Source organism: Coenobita brevimanus, chromosome 65 (assembly GCF_032717465.1).
Source record: "Coenobita brevimanus isolate Jiangsu-jjx chromosome 65, ASM3271746v2, whole genome shotgun sequence".
In the NCBI taxonomy this organism is placed as follows: Eukaryota; Metazoa; Arthropoda; class Malacostraca; order Decapoda; family Coenobitidae; genus Coenobita; species Coenobita brevimanus.
The window spans coordinates 38,178,564-38,200,730 of NC_137018.1; the positions used below are offsets into that span (position 1 = coordinate 38,178,564).

General features: G+C 43.1%; 1 protein-coding gene across 1 annotated transcript in view; it reads right to left on the reverse strand.

Annotated features, from left to right (window-relative positions):
- Positions 1 to 22,167, reverse strand: part of LOC145405068 (uncharacterized) — a 457,223-nt gene that overhangs the window by 67,007 nt on the left and 368,049 nt on the right. Inside the window, exon 17 of the mRNA XM_080276570.1 lies at positions 21,874 to 22,104. Coding sequence (XP_080132696.1) covers positions 21,874 to 22,104 — 231 coding nt within the window. The remainder of the gene's footprint in view (positions 1 to 21,873; positions 22,105 to 22,167) is intronic.

Sequence of the window (22,167 nt, forward strand, 5' to 3'; positions counted from 1 at the left end):
GCAGAGTATAAGAGAGAAGTGGAGGAACGATTGGGCAAATATGAATTGGAGCAGATGGGAGACGTGGAAGGTGTGTGTAAGATATTTACAGGAGAAATATGTGCAGCATGTGATGTGGTGTGTGGAAGGAAGAGAAGACGGAGGGGGGTGCAAGGAACAGCGTGGTGGACTGAAGACGTGAAACAAGCTGTGGCACAAAAGAAGAAAGCATACAATGAATGGATAAGAAATAGGGGTGTGGAAGAAGTTGAGAGGTGGAAGAGAGAGTTATATGTGGAAAGGAAGAGAGAGGTGAAAAGATTAGTAAGAGAGAGTAAGAAGAGAGTGGATGAGGAATTTGGAAGGAATTTGAGTGTAAAGTGGAGGGACTGTAAGAAAATGTTCTGGAGAGAAGTGAAAAGAGTAAGACAGGGTGGAAGTGAAGTTAGCAGGGGAGTGAAAGATAAAAATGGTAGATTACTAGTGGAGAAGGGAGAAAAAGTGAGCAGATGGAGAGAACACTTTAAGGAATTGTTGAACGTAGAGGATGGAAGTAATGCGAGTATAAGTGGCTGGGGAATGGCTGGGAGAAGGAGGGAGGTGAGAAGACAGGAAGAAATCAGTAGGATAGAAGTTGTGGAAGCAATGAAGAAAGTTAAATCGGGGAAAGCCCCAGGAATTGATGGAGTGTGTGGTGAAATGCTGAAGCATGGGGGAGAGATAGTAGTAGAATGGATGTGGAAGATGTGGAGATTGGCCTGGGAGGAAGGTAGAGTCCCGGAGGATTGGAAGTCAGGTATAATTATTCCCTTGTACAAAGGAAAAGGGGAAAAAGAAGTGTGTGGTAATCATAGGGGCATTTGTCTTCTTAGTATAATAGGAAAAGTGTATGGTAGGATACTTATAGACAGAGTTAGAGAAAGAACAGAGAAATTAGTTGGAGAAGAACAGGGAGGCTTTAGGAAGGGAAGAGGTTGTGTAGATCAGATATTCATTCTTAGATCTTTAGTGGAAAAGTTTCTAGAGAAGGGAAAGAAGTTGTATGCAGCTTTCATGGATTTGGAGAAAGCATATGACAGGGTGGATAGACAAGAATTGTGGAAAGTGTTAAGAATATATGGAGTAGATGGGAAGTTGTTGAATGCTGTGAAGAGTATGTACGATGGTGCGAAGGCTGCAGTGCGTGTGGATGGTGAACTAAGTGAATTTTTCTCTTTGAAAGTTGGTTTGAAACAGGGATGTGTCATGTCTCCATGGTTGTTCAATCTGTACATGGATGGGGTAATAAAAGAGGTACAAGGTAGGGTAGTGGATGTTGGAGTGGCCCTGGTGAGAGAGGATAGTGTTTGGAAACTCCCTGTACTGTTGTTTGCAGATGATACTGTGTTGTTGAGTGAAGACGAAGGGGAGCTGCAAGGCTTGATGGATAAGTTTGAGAGAGTGTGTAAGAAACGGAACCTAAAGGTGAATGTAGGGAAGAGTAAAGTGATGGTCTTTGAGAGAGGTGAAGTTAGTGAATGTACAGCGAGGTTGGATGGTGAGGAATTGGAAAATGTGAGTACGTTTAAGTATTTGGGTAGTGTGATGAGTAAGGATGGAGGTTTGGAGGGTGAAGTGCTTGAAAGGGTACAGCAGGGAAGAAAGGTTGCTGGTTCCTTGAAAGCAGTGATAAGAAACAGGGAAGTGAACATGGAAGTGAAAAAGTTACTACATGACAGTATTGTGATACCAACTCTAACGTACGGAAGTGAAGCTTGGACATTGTTGGAAGGACACAAGTCAAGAGTGAGAGCAGTGGAAATGAGTTATTTAAGAGGAGCCTGTGGAGTCACGTGGAGAGACAGGCTGACGAATGAGGATATAAAGGAGCGTTGTGGTGTGGATGTGGATGTGATAGGAAGCGTTATGAGGAACACACTGAGGTGGTTTGGCCATGTGGAGAGGATGGAGGGTGAAAGACTGACGAAGAGAGTGTATGTGAGTGAGGTGGAGGGGAAGAGGGAGGGGAGGCCGAGGATGAGATGGAGGGATAGGGTGGAGAGGTATATGAGAGAGGGGGGTGTGAGTTGGGAGCAGGGCAGTGAAATGGCGGGGGACAGGGCGACTTGGAGGCGATTTGTTTGTGGCCACCCCAAACGGGATTGAGGCGTCTGGCAATAGATAGATAGATAGTAAGTGTGTGTGTACACCAAGTCTATGGGCAATATCACATGATGGCCTCGGGCAACCCCAAAGTCACGGTGTCTGTGGACTGAAACAACGTCTGTTACTCGCAACGTCTGGTTAGCCAATCTCTACGTTAAGCTTTTAACAACATTACTTCGTATTGTTCACGACAAGCAAGAATTAAAACACGCAAGGGGGGAGAAAGGAGGAATGTGTACGGCTCACCTGAAACAACATCTGGTTAGCCAATGCGGCTTAGCTGGGCACATAGGGATGCTACTGCTAGTCAAATGAGACTGTGTTTTTGCGATATGATGGGTTTTAATTCTCTTCACTATTTATATAGTAGAGTACACATGACGTTAGGACTTTTGATTGAATTGGGGAAAATTTGGGATTCATTCCTTACTACAGTTAAATACTGAATTTACCACCATCCTGCCCTGAGTTTGGGGTAGCTTATGCCATCTAGTGACGGCTAAGGCAAGCGGAACTACTTGATCCTCACAAATTACATTATCTTTGCCTTTTCTGACCATTAATTTCACATATTTGAATTCTAGCAGCTTCATTAGTAAGCATTTCACAACAATGATACGGAAAGAATTGCATACCCATTATTATTCTGTTTAAGGTTTAAACTTGGCGCCCGGCAACGACGCACCACAAGCAAGAGGATGTTGCCCACATCTGTTATTCGTTACTTACAGATGGGTGAACTCCCATAGCTCAACACTCCCAGTTACACTACCTATGCATAGATACAGAGATATATACATATAAAAATAAAGTTGTCCCTATATCGATCATTAACACATGAACTACTACTTAGAACAGGAGCCTTACAGACTAGTATTCAGATTACACTCTATCTAACTTAGAAATTACAGTACTTCTAAACATATACATGAATACTAAATTTGTGGCATTACAGGTGTGGAACCGGGTAAGGAAAATTTACTGTTCACTCCCCTCCTGTTTTATCTGCAGCAGGTGGAACTGTGGCTGATCCATTTGCTGTTGCAGAGTTGCTTGCTGATCATTTTGCCAGTGTGTCAAAGAAGGATGCAGATACGCCTTCGGCTTGCCACCATCGGCGCCTAGAGTCTCGTGGTCTCAGTTTTGCATCTTCTGGAGGAAAGCCCTACAATGTTCCATTTTCAATTTCTGAACTCCAGGCGGCTCTGTCACAGTGCCATGATTCCTCTCCTGGTTATGATGATATTCCTTATGCCTTTTTATGCCACCTGTCTGATGAGTCCCTGTTGTTTTTGCTTTCACTGTTTAGTAAGATCTGGTGTTCTGGGGAGTTTCCGGCTTGTTGGGGTGTTGCTGTAGTTATCCCCATCCCCAAACCAGGTAAGGACCACTTACAGGGGACGAATTATTGGCCTATTTCTTTGATGTCTTGTATATGTAAAGTTTTGGAAAAGATGGTCAATGTTAGGCTTGTGTGGTTTTTAGAGAAAGGTGACTTCTTATCCTCTGCTCAGTATGGTTTTCGAAAAATGCGATCTACCTCTGATGCACTACTGTCCTTGGAATCTTCTGTCACTGAGGCTTTCTCCACTAACCAACACAGGTCATGGTCTTCTTTGATCTGGAGAAGGCATATGACACTGCCTGGCGTCATGGTATTTTACTCTCTCTTCATGAGTTTGGTCTTTGTGGACGCTTGCCTATTTTTATTCAACAGTTTTTATCTAACCGAATTTTAAGGGTGCAAGTGGGAGGAGTGCTTTCTACTGCCCGAGCACTAGAAGATGGAGTACCACAGGGGAGTATCCTTAGTGTTACTCTGTTTGCTGTAGCCATTAACAGTGTCATTAGTGTACTTCCTGACGGTGTACGAGGATCACTATATGTCAATGACCTCTCGATTTCCTTGACCTCATCTAGAATGTCTCGGGTAGAGAGGAAGTTGCAGCTGGCTCTCAATTGAATTTCTGACTGGGCAGAAACTCACGGTTTCCATTTTTCTTTAACAAAGACAGTGGCTATGCATTTTTGTTGTCTTCGAGGGGTTCACCCTGACCCTGACTTGTATCTCTATGGTAGGAGAATATCTTGTGTGGAAGAGACGCGGTTTCTGGGTCTTTTGTTTGATGGACGACTAACCTGGGTTCCTCATATTCATTCTGTTAAGGTGGCTTGTCTTAAAGCTTTGAGTCTTTTGAGGGTCTTAGCTCATACCTCTTGGGGTGCTGACTGTCAGACCCTCCTCCTCTTGCATAGGTCTCTTATTCTTCCCAAACTTGAATATGGGTGTGAGGTCTACTCCTCTGGAACAGATGCACGTCTCCGGTTGTTAAATTCTGTGCATCATGCTGGTGTGCGTCTGGCAACCGGGGCATTCAGATCATCCCCGATTCCAAGCTTATTGGTGGATACTGGTGTACTCCCTTGGATTTGCGACGCCAGTTGCTAATGATGAGGTGTTGGTATCGTCTTCACCGCATTCCAAACTCAGTTTCTTGTGCCATCATCTCCCAGGATTCCCGATCTGCTTTTGACACCCGTCCTAATTTCCCAAAGCCATTTGGTTACAGGGTCCGGTCTGTTATGTTAGCCCTCTCTGTTCCGAGACTGGCAATTTGTCCTCATTGGATCTCAAGGGTGGGTTTTTGGCTGCTCCCTCGTGTGACATTCTGTAGGTCTGTTGTTGAAAAAAAGGGCTCACTTCCCTCTCATGTGTCCCTCTCCCTCTTTTTAGAACATGCCTCCATTCATGAGGGTTCTGTCCCCGTCTATACTGACGGGTCTAACTCTGATATTGGAGTAGGATTTGGTGTTGTCTTCCCTTCCTTTAGTAGGGGTGGTAGCCTTCCCGGCATTACTTCAGTGTATACAGCGGAACTGACTGCAATTGTATATGCTGTTAAAATTATTTTTACTCTCCCCCAATCCATTTTGGTGATTTTTAGTGACTCGCGTAGTGCTTTGTCTGCACTGGAGTCTTTTAATGTATCCCATCCATTGGTTTTATCAATTTTAGAGTGCCTTTTTCTTCCTGGCCGTCGTGGCCACCATGTAGACTTCTGTTGGGTACCCGCACATGTTGGTGTGGTGGGCAATGAGAGGGTAGATACTTTAGCTAAAGCTGCATCTTCTCAACAGCCCCCAACCGACTACCCACTTCCTGCTTCAGATGTAACACCTTACTTGCGGTACGCAATTCATACGTGTTGGCAGAGACACTGGGATGTTGTTTCTCACAATAAACTAAAAGAAATCTTTCAGAGAGTTGTTGTGCCAAAGGCTCTTCCCTCTATGTCTCGGCGATTGGAGGTGGCTCTTGCTAGGCTTCGCATTGGGCATTCACGGCTTACACATGGGTTCCTGATGAATGGTGAATCTCAACCGTACTGTGATGACTGTCTTGTTCCCCTTACTGTCCGTCACTTGCTGGTCGAGTGTCCGAGTCTGGGGGACCTACGTCAGAGATTCCTCCATAGGCATAAGGGGGCAGATGGTGCCTATTGTTTGTCCTGAATGCTTGGCGAAGCCTCTAGCGATTTTAGTGATGTTTTTAGTTTTCTTCAGGAGGCGGGCCTCCTTCCACTTTTATAAGTACTGTACTTGATATTTTATAAACTATTCTTTTATTATTTTTCAGTGTTTTGTTCCTCCTACCAGATATTAACTTTAATTTGAATATGCACTTTTTATTCTGCTGTGCGTTTTACTTTGTCGTCTGGCTGCATATAACCCTGGCAGTTGTGCCGCCAGATTTTAATTATTTGCAATCAATCAATCAATCAATCCTCCGATACTTCCTTCAATACGTTCATTATATTTACCATCTCCTTTTTGTCTCTCGATATTTTGTTTCTTATTTCTTCTTCATTTATACCAGTGATTACTATAGATTTTGTTGATATCTGCTGAATCTCTGACCAGTTTTGGGTTGTTTTTAACGATTTTCACAACCTTTCTGATGCTTTTTTCTTTGATGGCTGTTTCTAAGTCTTTCCTTACTTTGACCATTTCTGTATACGTAGTATCTACAGTACTTCATCTTTGCAGCTTTCTCATCATTTCATTTACCTGGGTTATCTTCTCTTCAATATCAATGCTTTGGTCTAGTAGATTGCTTGCCTGCCTAACTGTCTATGTATCATTTCTGAACTCCTCCATAATGCTCTCATGGTTGGCAACCATACTCGCCATTTCACTAGTCTTCCTTCTATGTGAAACTACCTCAACTGAAAGCTCATTTATTGTTGTGTCTTATTTGTTTAATTCCTTTACAAATTTTTAATTATCTTCCTTCGGCATGCATCATTCCTTCTTAATTTCATCTATTTCACTTTGAAAAGTTTTCTCCAGTTTACTCACTTTCTCTATTACAGGTAACTCGCACGGAACACGAGGGTTTCGTTCCTACCGTGCCGTGTTAGGTGCGAAATCGCGTATATTTAAACTACTCCGTATTTTGCTCCCTAGACCCCCCAAATGTGTTGTTTTGCTGTTATCTGTCACTAGAAAGCACTTTAAGTGGTTAGAAGGTTTATTTAATGTTATAACTCACAAATACAGTACTCCACAGCAAAACTTCAACACACAAATACTGTACGTAAACACAAGGAAACATTCCGACGCCGATCATAGGTAATAAATTAGGTTAACTGGTACCAGTGCTTTAACCTACAAGTACATACCAGAACAGTACATATTTAACTTAGAAATGCAGTACTGTGATATCGAATGATTTCAGTACATAATCTGTTAGGAATGGCTGGAAAAAAAAAATGTTATGAATACATTTTCACCTTTTTGATATATGTTTATGGTAGTTTCGAGTTATTTTTTACGTTATCGTTGTGCCCATGCTTGGAAAAGGGAGCGAAAGAGTTGAATTTTCAGTCCTAAATGAGAAAACTGCACGTCCTCCAAGGCTAGACTCTGCCACGGGAGAATAAAGTGGAGGGTCAGTCCGATTAGCAATAAGGAAGTTGTGTCACAACTTCCAGCTCCCACACCACGAGAATGGCTAAAAATAGAATCGTAATGCAGTTTCAGAACTAACAATAAGTCTAATTATTACGAATACAGATACAAAGCAGAAATAAATACGTTTACAGACAGGGAAAACGTATTTCTTCCGTCATAACATGTTCATCTTTCTCAATCATTTTACGTTCATCTTTATCATTTTACCTTGTTATTTTCGCAATATATATTGCTGTCTCGTAAACAGGGTGGTTGTTTGTGTTTTGCAAGGGAGGAAAAAGGTTGTATTTTCTGTCTGGGTCGAGATAATGGGTGTAACTATGTGTGGTTAGGCATGGCCACGAGCGAAAAAATCGTACATCCACTCATCACGATAGCCGGTGGTGAACTGACAGTTGAGTGACATGATACATGAGACGGTGAAGTCAAGGTCATGTCCCAGATTTTCGTTCACTTCCCGAAAGTTTTCACAGTTTTCTACAAGTTGCAAACCATTACAGCAAACCTGAGCAAATAGGTAAAGATACCAAGACAAAAATGTATTTTTCTCTTATTATAAGTCTTTAACGAACAAACAAACAAAAGGCAATATTCCGACGCCGATCATGGGTAATCATATAAATCAGGTTAACTGGTTACAAGGCTTTATTTAATGCTTTAATTGCTTACAAGTACATACCAGAACAGTAAATATTTAACTTACAAATACAGTACTGTAGAAAAGCAGTACAGTAAGAGTTTAACGAACAAACAAAAAAGGCAATATTCCGACGCCGATCATGGGTAATCATATAATTCGGGTTAGCTGGTTACAAGGCTTTATTTAATTATTTAACTTTATTTATGTGCTTACAAGTACAGTACATACGAGAACAGTAAATATTTAACTTACAAATACTGAACAGCACTGTGGAAAAAACGAACAAATAAAAAAGGCAATATTCTGACGCCTATCAGGTAAACTGGTTATAAGACTTTATTTCTTGCTTTAACGTTATTTAATAGTACTTTAAGTTGCACATAAACTTACCAGAACAGTACAGTACTGTAAATATTTAACTTACAAATATTGTGCTTCTGTACTCGGGAATGTCTCACTCACTGAATAATTTCCCGCCTAGATCGTCACGTAATCAAAACAAACCGCGCGCTGCGGTGACGTTCGAGGATTTGATCTTTCAAAGGCCTCTCCAGCGTTAATTTGTAGTTTTCATAATGGTTTTTTAATCTTACGTTGTCTTATATGTATCCCAGCCCTTACCGTGTATAATTGCGAGCGCGTTCCGTGAGATCGTGTTCCGTGCGAGTTACCTGTACTTTATTATGTTTCCATTTCAACCAGTTCTGGGTAAAAATCATCATCCTGTCCTTATCCCTTTTTTTAACTCCTTCCATATTCACTTTACTAAAGTTTGTGCTCCTCTTGCAGTAATTTTCACTTAGAAGATAACTTCTACTTACAAGTTTGCATATCCCTGCTACCCGCCTGGTGACAGATGACACCCAGCTGATGATCCATTTCACCGGATTCTTGCACTAACTGGATGTACCATAACCTCTTTAATATTCGGACGCCCAATATCCGGATTTCCCAATGTTTGGAAATTTTGGGCCCGGGCCTTCAGAACCCCAAAATGACCAAAAAACGTAAAAAAGCCGAAAAAAAGCCGATTTTCTTTTTCTTCATCCATAATTCGAACCTGGCGCATGATGCGGACCAGCTGTGTTTTGCCACGTAATTCCACTGACGTCCGGTAGGGTGATACTGCCTCCTCCCCATTTCCTGCCTATCCGTCGTTGTGAGTGCACGCTCCTCACCATGGCCGCCCATGTGCTCGCTTTTGTGGTGGTGCCCTACCTCCTGCAGGCCCTGTTGTTCCTCTGCTGCCTCTTCCTCGTGTGCGTGATGATGGCCCTGCCACCTGAGAGGAGGGAACGAGTGGTTCTGACTCTGAAGAAGAAAAAGGAGATATTAGAGAAAGTGGACGCAGGATGGTCGACGTCACACACCTTCCGTGAATTCAACCTGGCAAGCTCAACCTTCTTTGATATTAAGAAATCCCTGGACACGCTCACCAAGTACACGGCTGACTTCGCATCGAAGACCAATCGCAACGTGGAGCGGAAGGTTATGTACACTCCCTGGTTTGCAGAAATCGACCACTCTACACTGATTTGGTACTGACAACATCGTGGTGCTGGTGCGTGGTACAGAGTTGAAGGCTGCCACCGAGATGTTCGCAAGGTTACACAACACCCCCGACTTCAAGGGATCTGAGGGTTGGCTCTTCGCTTTCAAGTTACTGAATGGCCTTACCAACCGTAAGGCCCATGGAGAAGCTCTGGACACCAACATGGAGGGAATGGAGGAGTTTCAGCACAAGGTGAAGGGTTTGATCGACAGGGAGGGCCTCACTCTTGGTCAAGTCTGCAATGTTGATGAAACTAGTCTATTCTATTGCTTGCTGCCAACGAACACTAGCAGAGGAGATGGAGAAGCGTGTACCTGGCTGCAAGCTCTCGAAACAACGGATATCTTCTTTGTGTTGCGCCAATGCTAACGGCATGCACTGACTCAAGCCCGTTATTGTTGGCTGTGCAAAGCAGCCTCGGTGTCTTTGTGGGGTGATGGATGTCTTTCCTGTCATGTGGTACCATTCCGTGAAGGCTTGGTTCACAGCCAAGATCTTCAAAGACTGATTTCATCAGCACTTCATCAAGAAGGTCACCCATTACCAGACAAACACACTGAGAATCCCACATGACCAGGTAAAGGCCCTCCTTCTGGACAATGCACCTGCGCATCCGTCCAACAAGGAGTTGGTGGCTGAGAATGGCCGCATTAGGTGCGTGTTTTTGCCACCTAATATGACTACTCTCATCCAACCACCGGACCAAGGAATGATCATGGCAATGAATAGACCGTAGTGTCAGAAGTTCCTGGACGAGGCGATGGTTGTTCTCGGGGACGAGGACGAGCGCAGGGAGAGACGGGACACCCGAGGCCAGCGGACTGTGCAAAACATTTGCTGCTACAACACCAAGTCAGCCATTAACCACTAGACCAATGCATGGAGGGAAGTCTCTGTCAAGACTCTAGAAAATGGTTAATCTCGTCTGCCTCTCGAAGCCAGTGTGGTGCACGACTTTCTAGGTTTTGACATGGATGACTTCCATGCACGTCTTCGTGCGGCTGGCGACGACATTGATGTGGACAAAGTTTGTGAGTGGCTGGATGACAACGAGGGCGATACTGGGTATCAGATCATGTCTGATATCGAGATTGGATCTTCAGTTGCCGGTACAAGTACTCAACTTGAAGATTCCAACGAGGACAGCGATGTTGATGCAGACTCCTCTCAGCATGCCACTACTCCAGCCATCCCCAAGCTGAGCACACTCCGGGAGCACATCGAGTTCATTCTTTACTACTTAGAACATCCGAATTGTGACAGGGAGATAGGGCCCCTGGGACTTGTGGAGGAAGTGTGCACTTTCAGGCAGTGCATCATCAATTGCCAGAATCGCTGTTCTTTACATCAATCAACCACTGACAGTTTCTTCAGGCCCGTGATGCCCGCCATGCCCAGCCCTAGCTCCACACCACTGCCTCACCAAGACAGGCCTTCCACTTCCGACCCACAGCCCAGCACATCAACCACACAGTGGAGTCACCGCTGGAGATGAGTTTGCGCCTGTCTTCAGAGTCATCTGCAGTGGTTAGCCCATCACCATGTCCCAGCGACGCATCCCTCGGCCACCTGCAACACCTACTCTCGGACTCTGACAATGAATAAACAGCAAAAACTCGCTATTAGACCACATGGGAATTTACAGTGTTGTGCAGTGTAAAGAACAATGTACAGTGTTAAGAAATTTGAATTCACAGTGCAAAGATTTAAGTGCAGAGAGCTACTGCACACTGTAGGTTTCAAGTGCAAGAGCAAGTAAAAAAAACAATGTGCAATGTTAAGAAATTAGAATTCAGAGTGCAAAGGCTTAAGTGCACAGTGCAACAGTGGTGATTTTCAAGTAGAGTGCAAGTGAGAAAAGAATGCGCAGTGTTAAGAAATTAGAATTCTGAGTGCAAAGGATTAAGTGCAATGCAACATTGGATTACTGCAGGTGCTTCAGGTGCACCTTATTACTGTCAAGAGTCTGAGAGGAGGCAGGTTATTCATCGCGATGGCCACAAACTTGTTGTAAGTACCCTGAATACTGCTAAATATTTTCCATACCTCTAAATCTTCATTCTCTGGCTCCTTTTCATTCATTTCATGCTTCCTGTCCCTTATTTGTGTGAACAGGGTCTTAAATACAGTAACACCTTAATATAACGGACTTCAATAGACCGGAATTCGCTTTATATGACTCAAGGAGCTACCAGACTAAATTCCTATATATCGGAAAAAGTCCGATAAAGCCAGAAGCAGTCTGGACCGCCTGACCACTTCAGCTATGTTCACCACAATAAGGTAAATAAAAGACATGTTTATCAGAGTATAGTACAGTATTATTATATATCTTATACCATTTGATTAATGTTGTGAAGTTATAACACAGTAAAGTACAGAAATGGTAGTAAAAACAGTTTAAAAACCATTCATGCAATCCAGACTAATGTCTGATGTATTGGTAAAAGTCCGGATTAGCAGGGGAAAGTCCAGATGTCGCTTTTATCGGAATTTCGCATTTTTCGGAATGGTTTTGGGCCCCAATTAGTCCATTGTAGTGAGGCCTTACTGTAGGTGCTATGCATGTCCAGTTGGGAGTTATATAGGTGGTTTTCTGAGTTAGGCTGAGTTAGAGTCCATAAGTACTAGTCCAGGAGGCTGGGTCCCAGGACCCTGAATACTACTAAATATTTTCCATACTCACCTCTAAATCCTCATTTTCTGGTTCCTTTTCATTTATTTCATGCTTTCTGTCTCTTATTTGTGTGAATTGGGTCTTAAATAGGTGCTATGCATGTCCAGTAGGGAGTTATGTAGGTGGTTTTCTGAGTTAGGCTGGGTTAGGGTCCATAAGTACCAGTCCAGGAGGCTGGGTCCCAGTATCCAGACGATCCCACTTTCTGGACATGCCTTTGGCTGTATTACATCGGATATTGGGAATTTTATTATTTGGGGAACACTTTTGCATATATTTGCTTTACTACATTAAAACATCACTTAATTTAACCTGCTACAGAGCTTGACTCATATAAAGATACTATTTAGGTGTGGCCCATTGCAGCCAAAGGTGACCAGCGCAGAGCGAGGTGACGGACATCCTCCTTGTGTGTGTGTGTGTGTGTGTGTGTGTGTTTGTGTGCGTGCGTGCGTGCATGTGTATGTGCATCGCGCGTGCGTGTGTGTGTGTGTGTTCTTACCTAATTGCTCATACCTAATTGTATTTTTACTGAAATTAGTCAAGCTTGTACTGTCATGTGTTTTGAAACATTCTTATCATGTCTTTAAATTTATTAACTGTTTTGGCACACACTATTTCATTCAGTAGCGCATTCCACTGATCAATTCCTCTATTTGGGAAACTGAATTTCCTAACATCTTTATTACATCTCTTTTTCTACAGTTTTCTAGTGTCCTTTGTTGCTTCCCCACAGGTTATAAACTCATTTACATCTACTTTCTCTTTTCATGTGATGCATATATATAGCACAACTCCCAAATATTGCGAGCTGTCTCTTAATATTCACAACATCTGAAATTAACAATGCTGATGACGCCACCACAACAGAAGATGTGATTACTGCAGCATCTATCGAGGACACATTACAGGATGTGAGACAAGAGGAGGTTACACCAATGCCAGCAACACCAAAAACACCAGGAAGAGCTCTCCATGATGCAGATCAGCTGAATCTTGGCTGCCATAAATGCCTTAACCCTTTGGCTGCAGTGGCCATGACAACCTACTGTATGTGCTCAGTGTGGAGAAATAGGGAAAAAATGGAGTTTTAACCCACTTATCCTTAAGCTTAAGAGCTACAATTTTTATCAGAGAAACATCAATCTTTCTACTATTGTTTGCATTAAACTGCATGTCCATAGGTACTCCCAGCCCGGAGAACAATTTGAGAGAATACAAGGTGTGTTTTGACCATCTGATGCGGGAAATACCCCAGCGAGATGGAAATTTCCACCAAACTACAAGATTTTTTCCGTGCAAAATAGGGTTGCTGCCACATTACCTCATCACAATAATTAGAATAATAAAAAAAATAAATAAATACGTCTAGCCAGTCTCGTATAATTTTATTACAGTATTCCACAGCGTTTACGCTAGACTTTAGCGAAACAGTAGTGATGTGCGGAATCATTATTAAAAACTTCATGAAAGACTTTTACCACTTACTTTTATAAAACACTGGTATAATGTCATAAGCCATTTCATAGCATAGCTGCACAGTCTGCAGCCGCAAAAATGTTAGCTAACTAATGCGCTTAACATATGACTTCACTGATTATCACAAAAATATCACTAAATCACTTGTATTTTATCACAATAATTCACAATATAAAATAACACTTTCAGCCACTCTCGTAAGATTTCAGTGCAATCTGGGTGCGTATTACAGGTTACCCTCCACACTCGGGGGGGGGGGGGGGGGGCACAGACCCCTGCAAATGTGGAATTTAAGTGAATGTTTGGTGCGCCCTGCACCAAAGGCCTCTACAGGTGCAAATCACCCCCTCGGAGCAAGTGTGCACATACTGTACCTAATAAACCTTATCTGGGACCTGAAAGCAGCATAAAATATCACAAATATTAACAGACCAACTATATAAAAAAGTTTAATAACAAATAAGTTTGGATTGAGTATGGCTGTACTAAGTTGGGGTAAATATGTACCTGGTGACTTCCACAGACTCCTGCGACTGTGTGCATCTCACACACATCCAAGTGAGTGTGGACAAGTCATCAGCTACATCTATCTCTATCTATTGCCAGACGCCTTAATCCCATACAGGGTGGCCACAAACAAATCGCCTCCACGTCGCCCTGTCCCTGCCCATTTCACTGCCCTGCTTCCAACTCACACCCCCCTCTCTCATATACCTCTCCACTCCATCCTTCCATCTCATCCTCGGCCTCCCCCTCCCTCTCTCCCCCTCCATCCCACTCACATACACTCTCCTCATCAGTCTCTCACTCTCCATCCTCTCCACATGGCCAAACCACCTCAATGTGTTTCTCTTAACGCTTCCTATCACATCCACATCCACACCACAATACTCCTTTACATCCTCATTTGTCAGTCTGTCTCTCCATGTGACTCCACAGGCTCCTCTCAAATAACTCATTTCCACTGCTCTCACTCTTGACTTGTGTCCCTCCAACAACGTCCAGGCTTCACTTCCATACATTAGAGTTGATATCACAATTCTGTCATGTAGTAACTTTTTCACTTCCATGCCCACTTCCCTTTTTCTTATCACTGCTTTCAAGGAACCAGCAACCTTTCTTCCTTATTGTACCCTTTCAAGCACTTCACCCTCCAAACTTCCATCCTTACTCATCACACTACCCAAGTACTTAAATGTACTCACATTTTCCATTTCCTCATCATCCAACCTCACTGTACATTCACTGACTTCACTTCTCTCAAAGACCATAAATTTACTCTTCCCTAAATTCACCTTTAGATTCCATTTCTTACACACTCTCCCAAACTCATCCACCATGCATTGCAGCTCCCCTTCGTCTTAACTTAACATCATGGTACCATTTGCAAACAACAGTACAGGGAGTTTCCAAACACTGCCCTCTCTCTCACTAGGGCCACTCCAACATCCACTGCCCTACCTTGTATCTCTTTTATAACCCCATCCATGTACAGACTGGACAACCACAGAGACATGACACATCCCTGTTTCAACCAAACCTTCAAAGAGAAAAATTCACTTAGTTCACTATCCACAAGCACTGCAGCCTTTGCACCCTCATACATACTCTTCACAGCATTCAACAACTTCCCATCTACTACATATATTCTTAATACTTTCCACAATCCTTGTCAATCCACCCTGTCATATGCTTTCTTCAAATCCATGAAGGCCGCATACAACTTCTTCCCCCTCTCTAGAAATTTTTCCACTAAAGATATAAAAATGAATCTCTGATCCACATAACCTCTTCCCTTCCTAAAGCCTCCCTGTTCTTCTCCAATTAATTCCTCTGTTATTTCCCTGTCAATAAGTACCCTACCATATGCTTTTCCTATTACAATAAGAAAAATGCCCCTATGATTACCACACACTTCTTTTTCCCCTTTCCCTTTGTACATGGGAATAATTATACCTGACTTCCAATCCTCAGGGACTTTACCTTCCTCCCAGGCCAACCTTCACATCTTCCTCATCCATTCTACTACTATCTCTCCCTCATGCTTCTGCATTTCATCACACACTCCATCAATTCCTGGGGCTTTCCCCATTTTGACTTTCTTCATTGCTTCCACAAATTCAATCCTTCTGATTTCTTCCTTCTACCAGCCATTCCCCAGCCACTTATACTTGCATTACTTTCACTCTCTATGTTCAACAATTCCTTAAAGTGCTCTCTCCATCTGCTCACTCTTTCTCCCTTCTCCACTAATAATCTACCATTTTTATCTTTCACTCCTCTACTAACTTCATTGCCACCCTGTTTAACTCTCTTTACCTCTTTCAAGAACATTTTCTTACAGTCCCTCCACTTTACACTCAAATTCCTTCCAAATTCCTCATCCACTCTCTTCTTACTCTCTCTCACTAATCTTTTCACCTCTCTCTTCCTTTCTACATATAACTCTCTCTTCCATCTCTCAACAACTTCCAAGCCCCTATTTCTCATCCATTCATTATATGCTTTCTTCTTTTGTGCCACAGTCTGTCTCACCTCCTCATTCCACCATGCTGTTCCTTGCACCCCTTTTCGTCTTCGCTTCACCCCACACACCACCTCACATGCTGCACATATTTCTTCCGTGAATATCTTGCACATACCTTCCACGTCCCCCATCTGCTCTAATTCATATTTACCCAATCGTTCCTCCACTTCTCTCTTACATTCTGCCTTTTTCTCATCCTCTTGTAACCTTTCCACCCTCCTTGCAACTACTCCTTCCTCTTGTCCTTCCCCTTGTCCTTCCCTTCTTCTATTTCTCCATTTTACTTGGACCTTGATTCTGACCACCACTTGGTGGTGGTCAGAAAGTCCACTCCCCAAACCTCTATATGCTCTTGCATCCATTACACATCTTCGCATCCTTTCATTCACACACACATAATCAGTGATTGCCTTCCTTTCCTTCAGTTCACCACCCACCCTTCTCATCACTCGCCATATATACCTGTTGATCATTTTGTGCCTGAAGAGCTATTGGCTATCACCAACCCCCTCCCGGCACAAATGTCCACTAAACCACTGCCATTCTCATCTATCTCAGCAGGCACACCCCACTCACCAACTACTCCATCCACCTTCACATTCCCTACTTTACCATTCATATCATCAATCAAAAACACTCTCCCATTCCTTTCAAACTTTTCCATGCACACTTCCAGATTTGTCCAGAACTCTTCTCTCACTCTGCTTGCACAATCTTGCACTGGCACACACACACAGACAATTGCCCACATTTGTAGTCCAACTTTTAATCTTACCCACACAATCCTTGAGCCAACTGATCCATACTCTCTTATATTCTCCTTCCATCTGTTACTCACAATAAATACTCCTTATTTTGCCCTCTAATTCTCACCTACTCCTGCACATGTACCCCATCCATACTCCCATTCTCTCACACACACTCCTCTCCATTTAATTTCAGTTAATCCACATACATCCCAGGGTTGGAAACCCCCTTCCCCCCCACCCCCCCCCTTTTTTTTTTTTCCAACCCACTGGGTTTTGGGGGGTTTTGTTTTTTTATTATTCCTCATACTTATATGTAAATCAGTTAAAATAAGCAATTAAAAAGTAATTTAGAGCAAAACAGAAGGCTTTAAGTGTTATCTGAAGAACAGACACTTGTTTACGACATAGTTTTTGTTACAAGGTGGTCCGGTTGGACAAAGCCTCTGTTAACTTGTACTGTACAGGAAATGGATGGGTGAGGTAGGCTTGACTACTCCTGACTCAGTACTCAGTGTCTCAGTCTCAGTTTCTCCTTGGCAGTGAGAGGACGACAGCAACAAAATGCCTGCTGGTAGCGGCAGAAAAAAGGCAACAGAAAGGGATGAGGTTGATATGTTAGAAAATTATAAACAGAAAGCAGCCTGCAAACACTGCAACCAAACAATAAGATCTTAATGGGTTTTAAAATTTAAATGTATATGTATGTAGACCTCATTTATCAATATTATGTAAACCTACATTTTTGTATGTAAAATTTAACTATATTAAATAAAATCTCATAAAAAAAAGAAAAGAAAAACACAAGCTGTTTTTTTTTTTTTTTTTTTTTTTGGGGGGGGGGTTAATGCCAACCCTGATACATCCACTTTCGCACCCTCAAGCACCTGGACAATCTTTCTCTCTTTCACCTCATCATTTGCACCCCTTACATTCCACACTGCTATCCGTATCATGTCCTTGTTTCGGTCCTTAGTCGTCATCTTTTAGTCAGTCCTGGTCTGAGGCTTCTTGTTCGTATTTTTAGTTAGCTGTTTTCTGGAGAAGGGCACTAACCCTCCGCCAACCCACTTGCTGTCACGTAGGGAACACGTGTCAGTTGGTTATAAGGTTACCACCCAGTGTTGTAAATGCTTTCCTGGTTTACAGGAAATCAGCTTTTCCATGCACACTTCCACATTTGTCCAGAACTCTTCTCTCACTCTGCTTGCACAATCTTGCATTGGCACATACATGCACACAATTGCCCACATTTGTAGTCCAACTTCCAATGTTACCCACACAATCCTTGGGCCAACTGATCTATACTCTTTTATATGCTCCTTCCATCTGTTACTGAAAACAATACACACTCCTTCTTTTGTCCTCTAATTCTCACCTACTCCTGCACATGTACCCCATCCATACTCCCATTCTCTCACACACTCTCCTCTCCATTTAGTTTCAGTTAATCCACATACATCCACTTTCGCTACATACTTATCCCAACTTCTTACAACCACACCCATTAAATTCAGAGTTAACTCACCACTGTCCCTGAAGTTTTGGCGGACGAACTCTGATGACTTGTGATGATGATGATGATGATGAACATGACATCGATGACACTGAAGATGATTAGCCATGCAGTTACCGATGACGGATGACTGGATGAGATGATGTGGAGCGTAAATGCATGGCACAAGGAATCGACATGTGTGTAAACTCCACCTCATCTCCACCGCTAGCGTTATCGCTGAGTGGTGGTGGATCGTCGATATTGCCCTCAGAGGCAGGTATAGAGGATGATGCATCGTGAGAGCACAATTATTGGGCACAATAATGAAATTATGGGAGGTCTGGCGTGGTAGCGTAGAGGCAGTAAAGCGACCGTGACAGTGGCAGGACACAGACTGAGGGAGAGACAGAGGAGCACTGCAGCGCGGTGGTTTGATGCGGGCCTGGTTTGGCGCAATGACTCGCATGCGTCCACACTCCTAAACTTTACAGCCGCGAACAGAATCTTGGCCCCACAGAGCGGCAATCTGCAAATCTTCGAGACCCGCAAGTGTTGAATCTGCGAACGTGGAGGGCCGTCTGTACTTCATATTATTTACGAGAGAGACAGAGAAAGAAAGGCAGAAAACCGGTTTAGACCAGCTCATCGGGGGTATGTGTACACGTGTGTGTGTCTGTACGTATACTACTATTAAATGCTAGGGTAATTATCAGTTTAAAAGTTTAACCCCTAAAATTGGAGTCACTCATCCATGAAATGATTTTTCCACACAAGTTATGGGTATCAATTAGTGCGAAATCAAATAGCACGCGCTCACACATCCACCATGTAGGCGCATTAATTAGGACCAAGGTGTATATTCATTTATATTATTTCATCATCATCCCCCATATGTGCTGCTCTAGACATAGAGGGCACTTGACCTGGTGCCCTGATCGTGTGAATGTATCAGTGCCTGTAATGTTGTTAGGTGGGACGGATGAGACATTTTCCAAGGTGGTGACTGCCACGGAGGTGTTGGGGGTTGCAATGGGGGGGTGTTCTCTGTACTTACACATGATTAGTCACCAGCAAACACTAACAACCTTTCAAAATGGTATGTAATGCATTTATTTAATAGGAATGAAAAATACTGTAAGGTTCTTACCTGACTCTGACTGACAACAATGCTTAAGTGGACAGGGGAGGGGGAGGGGCTCCAAGGCTTGAGGCAAACTATGGCTTTTCAGGATGAGGTGAGTGTGGTAGTAGTGGGGACAACAGGGTGGACCAGTGCGTCCGCTTGCTGCTAGGTATGGGTGGGAAACGCTGTGTTTGGCTTGTCATGCTCGAATATGATTAGCTTCCAATCGCGACAAGCATAAACAATGCCGCGAGCTGTAAAACTCCTCGGAAATAAGTCACTTGAGACAGCAGCCGCAGCGACCGTGACTATCAAACTGGTTACCGTAATATACCAAGCGATAATGGTTTGGCTAGAAAAGTACCGTGAATTAGAAACCATAACTAACAAACCCACAAAATATGAGAGTTGACTGTATATGACTGTATTCCTCAAGTCACCTAATGGCTCTGCTCATGTCATCTATGTTGTTAACAACTGCAAATGTTTTTAATAATGTCCTAACTCACTCAAACATACACAAATGTATTCATCATCATCATCACCTAATCCTGTGTTGCACCAAGAGGAGTGTAGAAGCCCAGGGCTAGGCAAGTTGGTCCTGACATTTAAGATGAGAGTGACCAGCCTCACTCATCCCTGAATGGCATTAAATGATCAATAAACCACCCCTTGGATATAAACCAACACAGGCTCAATCCGGTTGAAGTGCCTTAATTAACCACTAAACCACCAGGCACCATAGTTTGGTTATATGGTTACCACCCAGCAGAGTAAATGGTTTCCTGGTGTACAGGAAACCAGTTGGTTTGTCACTCAGTGTAGGGTCACCCATTGACAGAAGGAAGAGGAAAGAAAGAAGGAAAAAGGACATAAAAGGAAGGAAGGAAAGGAGGGGGGAAGAGAGGAAAGGGAAGCCACATGAGAGCAGCACTACATCAAGTGAGTGGATGGTGAGCATCTCCACCTACCACTACATAAAATGTAGGAAAAACATTATTCCATTTCTTAACCTCTGGCCGCGCTGATCACCTCATATGAGGCGAAGGGCCTCTGTGTCTTAATTTCAAGCATAAGGAAGCGTCAGGGGTTTCCATGGGAACGCTGAGTCTCCTGCTATGCCATCAGAGCTGTTGCCAAGCCCTGCCACACTGCAGTTGCCAAATACTACATATTTAGTTGCTAAGGCAGTTCTCGTTTGTAGCCCGGCAATGGTGGATTCAGGCAAGTCTACCTCCCAAGGTGTTGGAAACCTTATCACCACCCTCACACCCACCCAAGAGGCATATTTTACAAGAAGACGAGGGTGATGAAAACTCTGAGCTCAGAAATACTTGATCTGATAACAAAGAATCAACTTATTATTAAAAAAATTAAAAAGTCCGAAAACAACAACTCAACGAAGGTAATTGGGTTGATAAGAATTAGTGCGATGGGGGTTAATCAAATGAAAATCAAGTTATACAAAACAGAGTAAAAAAAAAAAAAAATAGTAACAGTCACGCTTTTCCAGGTGATATGCAAGGACCTGAGGCTAAGTAACTGTAGTTCTGAAATTCATATAATTAAATCCGTGGATTGTGAGCCACAGCTCAGGCTGGATAGTGTCGCATTGCAAGCCACAGCTCAGGCTGTGCTGGTTGTGCATGACCGTAAACAACTTGACCCCTACGCAAACTAATGCATGGCGCTATGCAAAGACAGAGAGAGAGAGAGAGAGAGAGATTTTTTTCTTTTCATCAGATGATGCCCTGGATGTTTATCTTCAAGTTTATAATACACAAAAACAAAAACAAAATTCTGATTTGTTTTTTTCATTTTTTCACTACTCCCCTACGTAAACTTATGCATGGCCCTACGCAAAGACAGAGGGAGAGAAATTTATTTCTTTTCACCAGATGATGCCCTGGATGTTTATCTTCAAGTTTATAATAAAAACTAAAAAAACTTTTTTTCCCTTCATTTTTTGCACACCACAGGGTGGGATACAAAAAGGTAATTGCACAATCCACGGGTTAAAAGTAGCTGACCAGTGTACAACCCTACTGGCATTCCATAATAAAAAACTTCCATCTGCCTCTGGGGAATACATATCAATACTATCTATCTACAACCAGATGCCGTAATCCTGGAAGGGGTGGCCAAAAACAAATCTTCTCCATGTCCTCCTGTCCTCCAGCATCAGGCTGTCCTCCCTCCAACTAACCTCCTCACTCATATAGCTTTCTACCCCATCCCTCCAGCTCATACTCAGTCTTCCCCTCCCAATCTCATGGTCCACCTCACTCACACAAACTACACTCTCCTGGTCAATCTCTTATTCTCTACTCTCTCCAGAAGTCAAAACCATCTTAGTTACTTCACTTAACACTTTCCATCAAATCTACATCAACACTGCAATGCTCCTTAACTTCCTCATCTGTCTACCTCTCCACAAGCTCCCCTCACATAACTCATTTCCACTCCTCACCAATGAACACATACCAGTATAAAAATATGAAAAATAAGCTTACATGCCATAATCCAGCCTCACCTTCTTTAGTCCAGTTTTCAAGAGGGCAAAGACCATTTCAACCACCAGGTTTCCTAGCAAGGGCAGATTACTGGTGCCTTGTGTGTGGGCAGTTGTGACCTGGGCATCCAGGTGAGAAGCAATGGTGAGATCTTGGAGGGCCCGCTTCCTAAGATAAGCCTGTCGCACATTAACAGGTGTGTCTTCCCATCCTGCCTCAAGCTCAAACTTCACCCAGACATCTAGTGGCACCTGGAAATTGCATTCCAGAAGATTTTGTAAATTACATATACAGTCACAGGCAAAAATTTCTAT